The following is a 12,087-nucleotide window of genomic DNA, read 5'->3' on the forward strand; positions in this document are numbered from 1 at the left end:
CCTTCACATTATCCTTCTGACTGAAACCTGGCAACAACCTGATGACGTCTTCACTCTCAACCAAGCTCCTCCTCCTGGGTTGAGCTCTCTTTGTCCCCCCCCCGCCCCGCTGGTCCTGGTGTTGCTGGACTCCAAATCTGTAATCCAAATAACTGAACTGTCTCTCCCTACTGTCTCCTCATTGGAAATCATTGCCTTCGAACCATTCAGCTCTATCACAATGATCCTTGTTTACCATCCGCAAAAAAAGCTACCGAATCATTTCTGTCTTATCTCTCTGAACTACACACCGTTGCTTTTCCACTCGCCCCTCCACCTTCTCCCTGGAGATATGAATACGCACATGGACTTACCTAATGCAAAACTGACTTTTGATTTCACTGTTGTTCTGAATTTTAATATTACTCAGCATGTCAATTTCACCCACATCAAGGGGCACATAATATCTTGTTTTTCTCCATTGACCTCAACGTAACAACCTAATATTTCCTTCTCCATGTTCCCACTGTCTGACCATAAGATCATACATTTCTCTCTTCCCTCCTGACAACACTAACAAACGACTTATTTCATTTCGCAACATCAAAACAGTTGATTAAACTAAACTCTCCAATGCCATCTGCTCTGCTCTGGCCCTTAACCCGAGGCACTAGCTGCCAAATCTGATCATGTTTGGTCAGTTTCCCTGAACTCTCTGGCCCCACTCCAAACTAAACCTGTTTCCTTCTCCACTTCACCATGATTTACTCCTGAGCACTGAGTCCTAAAACAATTTGTCCACTGTCTGGAGCACTTGACCAGGACGTCTGGGGACGCCTCACACTTTGGGGCCTATAAACTCCACCTCGACTCCTGACCAACATCCAATCCTGACTTTCTGCAATAGAAAACATGGATGCATCTAATCTTCCTCAAGCTCAACAGTGATAAAACTGAATTCCTCCTCATAGGCACCAAATCCACCCTTGTCAAGGCTGGTAACCTCCCCCTCACCATCGACAACACCACCATCTCCACAAGCACACAGTCTGGGCATCATCATGGACCACACCCTCTCCTTCAGACTCCAAATTCTTCCACCATTGCCAAAATCCAGTCCAACCTCTCCCTTTCTGCTGCTGAAATGCTCATACACGCCATTAATCTCCTCTTACCCGGACTACTGCAATTCACTACTCTACAGCATCAATTCAAGCTCCCTCCATAAGCTCCAATTGCTTCAAATTCTGCCGCCTGACTTCTCACCTGCACTAAATCCTTGAAACATATTACCCTGGTCCTCTGTGAACTTCACTGGCCCCCCTGTCTCCCAACGCATTCATTAAAACATTCTTCTTGTGACCGATAAAGCCCTCCACCACCTTGGCCCCACCTACCTCTCTGAATTTGGAACGATCTTACCATCCTCAGACACAAGCTCCATAGCTTTGGCTACAGGGCATTCTCTTGGGTTGCTCCTAGGCTCTGGAATTCCCTACCCCAAGTCATCTGGGGGTCGGACTCCCTCACCATCTGTCTGTCTTGTCTCAAGCAAACTTCACAGAGGTCCTCACCTAAGGACCCACCCCCAACTGATCCAGCTTTCAATCTTTCTTTTGTTTTATTTGTGTTTTGTTTAGTCCAAACCTTAGTTTGTCTGCTCCTTAGCCATAATGGTTGTGTACTTTGGGTCATTGACCCAAGCGCTATATGAGTTGTATGTATTGTCATTATCCACTTATACCATCCCACTTGTCTGGTTTCATTTCTATGTCTTCTCCCTCTCTTTCTTTGCTGCCCAATTTCCTTTTTGGATTTTCATGGTTGCCTGTATTAACTCTCAGGTTTGGCTTGACGTGTTTGTTTCTTTCCATTTTCACATTAGGTAACTGTGCCCACTTTCAGAAGGGAGGCTGGTGGTACCACATGTGTGCCCACTCCAACCTCAATGGTGTGTGGTATCGAGGGGGTCACTACCGCAGCCGATACCAGGATGGGGTCTACTGGGCCGAGTTTCACGGGGGCTCCTACTCCCTTAAGAAAGTCATTATGATGATCAAACCCACTGAAATCTCTACACCATAGAAATTCACCCATGAGATTGTTTGAGGACATGAAGAATGTTAATAAGACAGCATTAAACTAACATGCCACATTCAATTTTGTGAAAAGTGGAATTGTTTTTCTAAATGCAATGTATTTTTTGAATAAAAATTGCCCAAACAATGTTGGAACATAACGTTTTGATATTATATTTCACACATAAACATACAGTGAATTTGGACAGAGACCAAAACATTTTTTGTCTTTGTATTTCACCACCTTGAATTGAAATTGTACAGAAATTATGACGTTAAAGTGCAGACTATATGCTTACATTTTACAGTATTTATATCCATATTCTATGAACCATTTTGAAAATATAGTTCAAAATGCAAGGTACATCCAAAATTTATATTTTTCTGTAAATCCTATTACCAAGAGATATTTCCTCAGTCACTTTTTGCAATAGGGGTCCATCCATCCATCATCTTCCGCTTATCCGGGGCCGGGTTGCGGGGGCAGCAGTCTAAGCAGAGATGCCTAGACACTTCCTCCAGCTCTTCTGGGGGGACACCGAGGCGTTCCCAGGCCAGCCGGGAGACATAGTCCTCGGCTGGCCTGGGTCTTCCCCGGGGTCTCCTCCCGGTGGGACGGGAAGGTGTTCCCGACGGGAAGGTGTTCCAGAGGCATCTGAAACAGATGCCCAAGCCACCTCAACTGACCCCTCTCGATGTGGAGGAGCAGCGGCTCTACTCTGAGCTCCTCCCGGGTGACCAAGCTTCTCACCCTATCTCTAAGGGATCGCCCAGCCACCCTGCGGAGAAAGCTCATTTCGGCCGCCTGTATCCGGGATTTTGTCCTTTCGGTCATGACCCAAAGTTCATGACCATAGGTGAGAGTAGGAACGTAGATTGACCGGTAAATCGAGAGCTTCGCCTTGCGGCTCAGCTCTTTCTTCACCATTACAGACCGATACATAGGGGTATGAATTTTTGCAATGCTTATAATGCTAATAACTGACTGAGACCGAGCTGAATAATGGATTGTTTTTTTTAAATGACTATGTGCCTGAAGGAACAACTCAGGGTAAGGGGACTGTCACCGAAATGTGATTTTTGGATGAACTATCCCTTTAACATAGTTCCCCAATTTCAGAGTACCAAATGTAATTCAACAATAGGTCCAAGGTTCAAATGCAGTATTTCATTAGGCAGGTGTGTTTCTATTATTAGTGCATGCACAAGAGAGCTGTCAATGCATCTGCATTTGGAGGCTGTTGCTGGTGACTGGCAACACGAAGACCAGTTCAAGTTCAGCTGGTCATTGTGATCATTTTATATATGAAATGATCCAGCCATACATAATACACAAACTAAGCTCGCAAGATGCAGGCCTTCTAATTCTACCTAGAATTTCTAAACAAACAGTCGGAGGCAGGGCTTTCTCTCATAGAGCTCCACTACTGTGGAATGATCTGCCAATGAAGGTTAGTAATGCAGAATCAATGCAAACTTTCAAGTGTCTACTAAAGACTCATCTCTACAGCATGGTCTATGATTAAGTGTAGTCTGGCCCAGGGGTTTGAAGGTGAACAAAAAGGCTTGATACGGTCCACCCTTGCTGTCCTGCCAGGTGGGCTCTCATCACCACTGGGATGCCCTCTCTCCAATGCCATTCAGGGGTGGAATCACTGGCTTGTTGTTGTCTCTACATTGCGCCCATTGTGCAATTGAGGTGAACTCTGCTGGCAATACTCTGCCCTCGTTTCAGGGTGGTTGTGATTGGTTTGTGTCCTTTAAGTTGATGCTAGGCAATGTGGGTGGATTGACTTCCTGCTTGTTGGGCCCTTAAGAGGACATGAGGTCTTGGCCCACACCTCCTGAGTACCAGGCTTGAAAGACTTGTTGTTCTCCCTGTCCAAAGTCTTCCTGGTTGTGTTGCAGATCAAGACGATACCTGACGATTCCAGCTGCCACTCTGCTGACCCCCCCCCCAAGTGCTATTGACAGATGAGATGAAGATTAGCCTTTACCATTTTAATGAAAAGTGGAACTGCAGATGATCCAAAGTGTACCAGCTCATTTGTGGAACATGGTGAAGGAAAAATTACTGTTTAGGTATGTATAGCAGCCACTGGAACTGGCTCACTTGTCTTCATTGATTGTGACTGTTGAAAGTAGCAGCTGTAGGAGTTCAGATGTATACAGACATTTCTGCTCCGATTCAACCAAATATCTTAAAGATTCATCACGCATCATGTCAATGACATCAAACAGACTGTCATAGCTACCAAGGAGGTTTTCAGGGACAAAAAGTATGAAGTTCCTTACTGGCCAAATTCAGTCAACTGATCTCAATCCAAATGGATGAAGATGCCCCCTTTGGAAAAACTGCAGGATATACAGAGTATAGTTGAATTCTTCATTCATTTATTGCATGGAAGGAAGTATAGTGGCAAGCAGAGTTCCTCATATGAATACACAGCCAGTCCTTGTCATAAATAGCAAAGTAATAAACATAAAAAGTGGATGAAAGCAGAACTTAGCAATTCAATTGACTGATATTTCTCTTGAGTGAGCTATCTTTGGACTGGAATCTTCAACATATTACTCCATAACAGAAAGAGAACAATCCTGCACATATTCAAAGGATGCCATTAAGAGTCTCAGAGGCAACCCACACCTGCGATCCTAAACGGTACATGCTAGCACACTAACAAGCACGAGAATGTAACAGGAGACAGCATTAACAGGACAGAATGTTATAACCAGGTCATAATCAGTTCAGGTTACATTTCTACCACACCTCAAAATAAAACTGATGTTCTGCACTAATCCACTTTAAAATCCAAAGTGCTGGAATGCAGAGATAATAAAACAACAGTTGTTGTCACTTTTTAAATACTTTTGGATGTTACTGTATACATTTGCCGGCACACACACCGTGGGAGTCCTTTACCTCTCCTCTAGTAACAGACATTGTGGTTTGATGTCGTGTTTCCGTTTTCACAGTTTCCTCACTAGACTCAGCAAGGCTACATTTGAATTTCCTCTTTCAAACGGTCTCTGCACATGGCAAGGCGAAGGTGTTGCCTCCACCCTGAGATGCACTTTCTGGCTCAAGCACAGCTGTAGAATCAAGCCTCGACCAACTATCTGACCGTCAGAGTCAGGGCAGGCTCTCTCACTACCCGTCCTCATTTTCTCAGAAGAGTTTACCATAGAAATACCAGTCTGTCACTCCGGAAGATGTTGGCCTTCCTCGTGCTCATGTTGTTAGACAGAGGTGAGTTATGTGTTTCACATATTCGTCTAGTGTAGTATGAATTTTAACAATTGTTATTTACACTGGTGCTGTGGCTAAGCAACGTGTTTGCATGGGTGCTACATGTGCTAGCCTCCCACTGACAGCTGAACTAAATCTGATAGTTGACAAGGCAAAAGAGCTTAAATCCCACATCAATCAATTTGATATCTAATATTCTGGAGCATTCCAGGAGGAATTAACATTAGCCACACTAAGTATGTACTGATATTTTGAAACTTAATTAATAATAGGAGTAATTAATAGACAAGGTCCTGAGGCTTTACTAGACAATAACAACCCAGGACCCAAGGCCCTAAAATATAATAACACAAAATAAACATGTTTGATGGTACTGAAAGATGCTAGGACTAATCAGGTCTGGTTAGGTGTGACTTTCACGGGTTGTCAGGGTAACAGTTATGTATGCAATGAGAGTGCTCAAATAATTCTGTGAAAACTGATGCTGGGTGTGGTATTTTGTTGTTGTAGAATGGTGGTTAAGCTATATGTGCAAACAAACCCACTGAACAGTTTTATTGGACAGAACCACCATTGCAACTCAGGTCTTAAAAAGAAAAATCCTTTTACTCACATTTTGCTTTTAGGGACTTCTCAAGCAATTTGAAAAACAAAATACTGTGCTTGCACAATAGGAAATGGTTCAGAATATTGCTGTGAACTTAGGAACTTTAATCCGGTTGACAATGAAGCAAGTTAATGCATGATCCTTAGTCATCAGCATTCACCCATGCAAAATTAGCTTCTAGAAAGCCCATTGTGACATCTGACAAAAGACTAAAGACAACACCCAATGACCACATCCCCAGCTGCAGATGGAGCCTGTCCTCCAGACACCAACCTACAGACTGTGGAGCTTCCTGAGGTTGTGGTGCGTCATGCTGATCTACTGCAGATCAACTGCACCGCTCTGTTCCACAAACAACTGGGGAGGCACTGTGTCTTCACAGAAGAACACACCAGCCTGTTGGTTGCCAGGAACCTGACCAGGGTGGACTGGGATACACAGGCTCATTGCAGCTTAAAGTTAAATGAGAGTCTCCAGTATAAAAACCTGACTATTACCGTGTACAGTAAGTGGGTCCACGCCAATATGAGCAGATATAAGTTAATTGGAAACATTCTTGTGTTGTATTATTACATTTTTTTACATGCATTGTTAAAGTCCACTTTTCGGTTAACATACACAGGAAGGAGGAATGTGTAAAAGATTGTACAAGAGAAACTACGAAAAATTTGGAAATTAATAAGAAAATTACTTCTATCACAGAGACACCAGACAGCATGTCCATCTCTCTACTGAACCACTCTGGTCCGATGGTGGAGGGGACAGAATACCATCTGCAGTGTGACATCCTGAACGTCGCTCCTGTACAGAACCTGATTGTCAAGTGGTACAAAGGGAATGAATCCTTATTAAATGTAACTTACAGTAACAGTACGAAGACACCAGTTGATGTGTTTCCAACCCTCATCGTCACCCCCAGTAGTGATGATGATGGAGCTCAGTACAGATGTGAGGCAGAGCTGGACCTGGGACCAGAGGGACCACAACCTCCTCCCACAGTGTCTTCAAAATATCAAATATATGTGGTACAGCCACAAAATCAACCAACACCGTTTCCTACAACTCCAGGTTCAAAGGACATTGTCCAACCTACAGCCAAGCCAAAAGGTATTTTCTTTTCCATCTCTGTGCCACACATAATGTAATTAAACTACACTTATATCACAAATTAGAAAAAAGTTGTGATTACTAATTTTGTTTGGTTTCTAGAAGTTCATATTTGCCATGAATTCAACCCTGATGAACAGTATCTCCGATGTTGTTGTTCTTTTGTTTTTAAGGACATAATGATCTTCTTGAGTTAAACCCTCCCATTGTGGTGGTGGAATATGGAGATCCAGTCTCAGTCAACTGCAGCACATCATCCACAGACCACGAGGGGATGGGCTGGGAGGCCACACAGGGAGGTACTGATTTTCAACTGAACGCCACCATTGTCACCTGGATTGTGGATAACCTTGAAGATTGGACAATAAAACCTATGTGCTACATCACCACTAGTACCAACCAAGTTACTAAAATGCTTCCAGTCATTCTGTACAGTGAGTTCTTTCCTTCTTGTGAATTTGTGATGGAATAATTTTTGTGTATTCAACTAACAGCTTTGTGGATTAGGTTCATAACCTTGTGGACTTCTTCCACAGAGACTCCAGATAACATGTCCATCTCTCTACTGGACCACTCTGGTCCGATGGTGGAGGGGACAGAATACCATCTGCAGTGTGACATCCTGAACGTCGCTCCTGTACAGAACCTGATTGTCAAGTGGTACAAAGGGAATGAATCCTTATTAAATGTAACTTACAGTAACAGTACGAAGACACCAGTTGATGTGTTTCCAACCCTCATCGTCACCCCCAGTAGTGATGATGATGGAGCTCAGTACAGATGTGAGGCAGAGCTGGACCTGGGACCAGAGGGACCACAACCTCCTCCCACAGTGTCTTCAGAACCTCTCATCATCACTGTGCACTGTGAGTTGGCTATTAATCTTGATTTATTTAATGGTAATTAATCAAAAACAGCATTACATGACCACTATAACTCCCAATTTACTCATTTTGAATTGATGACTTTTCTGTCTGACTGTCCATTTGTAGATAAACCAGATATTAAATGCCCACTCCAGTATATTGGTGTGGAGAAGAACTTTACCCTGGACAAGTATTGTGTAGTCATGGGGAATCCTCCTCCAGACACTGAATGGAACTGGGAAGGCAAACATGTCAATGCCTCAAAACCACTGAACAGGAAAGAGTCAGGCCGGTATACCATCAGTGCCTTCAATCACCAAGGCAGCACCAATGCTACCGTTGAAATCATAGTGGAATGTAAGTGTAGGACATCTAGGATTATATTGCCAGAACAAATGAGTTAGATGGTTTCCTGTCGGATGCTTTTAGAAGTGTCTGTTTTCAAAAGAATTAACTCTATGCTAAATAATTCTCTACCTTGTGTTTTTAGATGCTCCTGAGTGGACCTGTCCTTCTAAAATTGAAATTAAGGAGAACGAAAGTCTCCTCGAATGTAAAGCTAATGGCCAACCTGAACCTGAGGTCCGCTGGTACAAAGACCAAACCTCACTGGATCCTCCTAGGACCTGGACTAGACAGAATAGAGGGGAGTACACACTGGTATCAAGCAACAAACATGGTGAAGCATCTCACACAGTTCATATTGATGTCTTGTGTAAGTACTGTTCCAGTCTTTATCGTTATTATTCCACTATCTAATAAAACTGGAATAATTCTAGGTCAATATGCTATCAGCTATAGGTGGTTCTAGTCATAGATCTCTTGCTACTGCAGCAGTATGAGTACATTGCCAACAGTCTTAACAGCGTGGCATCTGAAATCTCTTCTAAAGCAGACCATTTTCTACCCAGATGCTCCTGAGATACACCTGACGACACCAGGGATAGTGAGAGCAGGCAGTGATGTGTCATTGGGCTGCAGTGCTCAGGGGAACCCTCTTCCTGAGGTGAAGTGGAACTACACGGTTGCGGACAATGTGAATTTGACCAATGATGGGCACCAAAGGACTGTTCGAATCACCAGAGCCACGTCTACCAATGCTGGGATCTACATCTGCACTGCCACGAATAGAGTTGGGAGGGACACTAGAGAGACAACAGTAACTATATCTACAATAGGTACTACGACTGACTGTGGACCATGTTATGGTAGAAGCTTAGCAAGACATTATGTAATCAATCATATTATAATTATACACTACAACATTTTACAAAACACCATTTGTTCAGTATTTTGAGTTAATGAATCACATTTAACACAACAGTATCATTGAAAGGTTTGGACACACATATTTCTCATTCAAGGGTATTACTCTTTTTTTCTATTTTCCACATTGTAGAAAAATCGTGAATACATAAAAATTATGAAATAACACATGGAATCAAGTAATAACTAAAAAACTATTAAAAATACATTTATATTTTACATTCTTTACATTCCTTTATTAAAGATTTGTCCTTGGCATTTTCTCAACCAGCTTTGTGATGTGGTCACCTAAAATCCTTCTCCAACAGTGCTGTAGGAGTTCACCCATATGCTGAGCACTTGTTGGCTGCATTTCCTTCCCTCTGCAGTCCAACTAATCCCAGACCATCCTAAACCATCTCTTTGGTCAAATAGTCAGGAGGTGTGTTTTGGGTCGGTGTCCTGTTGAAAAACATTATAGTCCCACTAAGCGCAAACCAGTTGGGATGGTTTATTGTTGCCATGGTAGCCATGCTGGTTGAGTGAGCCTTGAATTCTAAATTAATCACAGTGTCACCAGCAAAGCAACCCCAGACCATAACATCTTCTACACCATGCTTTACTGCGGGAAAAACACATGAAGAGATCATTTGTTTTCCCACTTTGTGTCCTACAAAGATAGGTGGAAAGAAAAATCTGAAAGTTGGACTCATCAGACTGAAGCACTGATTTCTAATGTTCATTAGTTGTCTTTCTTGGCCCAAGCAAGTCCGCTCTTCTTAATGGTGTCCTTCTGTAGTGTTTTTTATGCAGCAATTCAAGCATGAACACATGAAAGCCTGAATTAAGCAGTTGCCTCTGAACAGTTGATGTTGAGATGTGCCTGTTACTTGTGAACTGTGTGAAGCATTTATTTGGGCTGCATTCTGAGATGCAGATAATTTCCAGTATTGGTAATTAATTTACCCTCTGCTGCAGAGATACCTCTGGGTCTTCCTTTCCCTTGACGGTCCTCATGAGAGCCACTTTCATTATAATGCTTGAGGGTTTTTGTTACTGTACTTTCCTGATTTGACTGACCTTCATGTCTTGAAGGTCTTCAAGTAATGTTGGAATGTTTCTCTTTGCTTATTTGTAGCTGTTCTTGCCATAATATGGACTACTACAGGACAGATATAATGATGTTCTTCTGTATACCCATCCTACCTTGTCATCCTCTATATACCCACCCAAATGAATTAAGAAGTTGACTTTTAACAAAGCACACCCGTTATAATTGAAATGCATTCCAAGTGACTACACCATGAAGCTGGTGAGAGAATGCAAAGACTGTGCAATATTCTCACAAAAGCAAAGGGTGGCTACTTTGAAGAATCTAAAATATTACACTTTAATGGTTGCTACATGAGTCAATGTGTTATCTCATAGTTCACTCTTATTCTATAATGTAGAAAATAGCAAATATACCGTTAAATGAGAAGGTATGTCCAAACTTTCGACTGGTACTGTATATGCACAAGTCAATATGAATTGAATTATAAATAACTTTGGTGTAAATAATGTCTAAACTCTAACTTTGTCTCTCTCATTCTCTGTTGCTCTTCTCTATAGATTATTCAACAATCCTCATGGTGGCTTCTCTGATAGTTTTCCTGGTTATTCTAATATTACTAGTTTACTACTGCAGACGGAGGAAGAGACGAGGAGATTATCATTTCCATCCAATCAACAGCAACATTCAAATGGCACCATTACCACCGGATAGCAAGTAGCCCAGTGGTCAAAGGTTGCTGTTTCTAACTTTGATTTCATGATGTAAAAAACAACACCTGTTGTTGAGCTCTTAAGCAAGACACAACCCTAATTGCTCCCTTTGTGCCTTTCGATATGATATTCTATTAAAATGTACATTAGATGCATCTTAGACCTAATTTTCCACTTAATTATACAGTTGGGGGATCACCAAGACAGTCAGATTTTGCCCAAGTTCCATTTCGGAGATCTATTTTGTTTGTCTAGTTGGGGGCCTAGACCATATTCTGCAGGGGTTGGATATTCCCCAAAACCTGTTCTAAACCGTCTCTACATACAATTTTAAATGTTTTTCTGGGGGGACTTTTCAAAGAGGGGAAGTATTTTCTTTGCTGGACTGCGTAAACGAAGATAACCACTACACTATTGTTAAATAGAGTTGTTGTTAGAGTCACAGACTTCCATGCAGAGGGACCGGTGTTCAAGCCTCAACAAGGCCAAAACAAATTATGCATTAGGATTTGTTCAGGATTGACAAAAATGTTGCTGTCTGCTACATTAGGATTTGTTCAGGATAGACAGAAACTTGGCTGGCTACAACCTTGAGTAGCTACGTAATAGTAAGCAGTACAACTGTTTATGGTAAAATTGCAACTATTATTGGAAACAAAATATAATTTTGCCTATTCAATCTATAAAAGTGTCTTCAGATTGGAGATAGGGGTTCAGTCAATCATGCTGTTTAATAAATTGTTTGTTTGTCATTTCAATGGAACCCCTCTGCAATTTAAATGGAACCACGACCGGAATGTGTTCACTAAATTGTTTAACTGTCAGGCAAACATGGCTGAGCATGTTCAAGTACCTGTTCGTCATTTGGAATTTACTAGGGGATGACTAGACTATGAATTACACAGTATTTAGTGTAGTAAAGAAATAAATAAAATTGTGTTTATGGTTGTGGTTCTGAGCTAATTAAATCAGAAGATTTTGACAAACAGGGCTTCTTTCCTGTCTCCATTTTGATAAAGAAAATGTTGTAGCATAAAGTGTAATGTTTAGTTACAATTATGGGTAGGGTTGGAATTAGGGCTTTCCCATTACCAGTTAGGTTTAAGGTAAGGCATTAGGGCTAGGTTAAATGTTAACATATTTTTTAGTTGATTTATTATTATTAGTTAGTTTGAGGATTTGGTCAAGGGA

The 12,087-nt window shown here is 41.8% G+C and overlaps 2 protein-coding genes across 8 annotated transcripts in view; both read left to right on the top strand.

Moving 5' to 3' along the window:
* Positions 1 to 2,205, top strand: part of angptl6 (angiopoietin-like 6) — a 28,941-nt gene extending 26,736 nt beyond the window's left edge. For all 4 annotated transcript variants that reach the window (XM_034295332.1, XM_020050863.2, XM_010901201.3 and 1 more), the window contains one exon: positions 1,865 to 2,205. In XM_034295332.1, coding sequence (XP_034151223.1) covers positions 1,865 to 2,064 — 200 coding nt within the window. In that variant the 3' untranslated portion in view covers positions 2,065 to 2,205. The remainder of the gene's footprint in view (positions 1 to 1,864) is intronic.
* A 2,867-nt stretch (positions 2,206 to 5,072) lies between these two features.
* icam5 (intercellular adhesion molecule 5) lies at positions 5,073 to 11,882 on the top strand. Of its 4 annotated transcripts, none has more exons than XM_029123035.2 (10): positions 5,073 to 5,307; positions 6,156 to 6,419; positions 6,617 to 7,021; positions 7,195 to 7,455; positions 7,558 to 7,681; positions 7,775 to 7,887; positions 8,014 to 8,244; positions 8,378 to 8,602; positions 8,799 to 9,065; positions 10,744 to 11,882. In XM_029123035.2, exons 1-10 carry the CDS (start codon positions 5,271 to 5,273, stop codon positions 10,902 to 10,904), a joined length of 2,088 nt encoding a protein of 695 aa, XP_028978868.2. In that variant the 5' UTR covers positions 5,073 to 5,270; the 3' UTR covers positions 10,905 to 11,882. The 4 variants fall into 4 exon arrangements, with proteins under 4 accessions (XP_028978868.2, XP_028978869.2, XP_028978867.2 ...); XM_029123036.2 differs by having other exon boundaries at positions 6,617 to 6,740; positions 6,834 to 7,021; positions 7,558 to 7,887; XM_029123034.2 differs by having other exon boundaries at positions 7,558 to 7,887.
* The last annotated feature ends 205 nt before the right edge of the window (positions 11,883 to 12,087 follow it).

The sequence above is a fragment of the Esox lucius genome, chromosome 11 (assembly GCF_011004845.1).
Source record: "Esox lucius isolate fEsoLuc1 chromosome 11, fEsoLuc1.pri, whole genome shotgun sequence".
NCBI classification, from domain to species: domain Eukaryota; kingdom Metazoa; phylum Chordata; class Actinopteri; order Esociformes; family Esocidae; genus Esox; species Esox lucius.

Coding starts and splice junctions, on each gene's coding strand:
- icam5 (XM_029123034.2), top strand. CDS start 5,271: ATGTTGGCCTTCCTCGTGCTCATGTTGTTAGACAGAG. Junction 5,308..6,155: donor GCTCATGTTGTTAGACAGAG/GTGAGTTATGTG, acceptor CCACATCCCCAG/CTGCAGATGGAGCCTGTCCT. Junction 8,245..8,377: donor CGTTGAAATCATAGTGGAAT/GTAAGTGTAGGA, acceptor TTGTGTTTTTAG/ATGCTCCTGAGTGGACCTGT.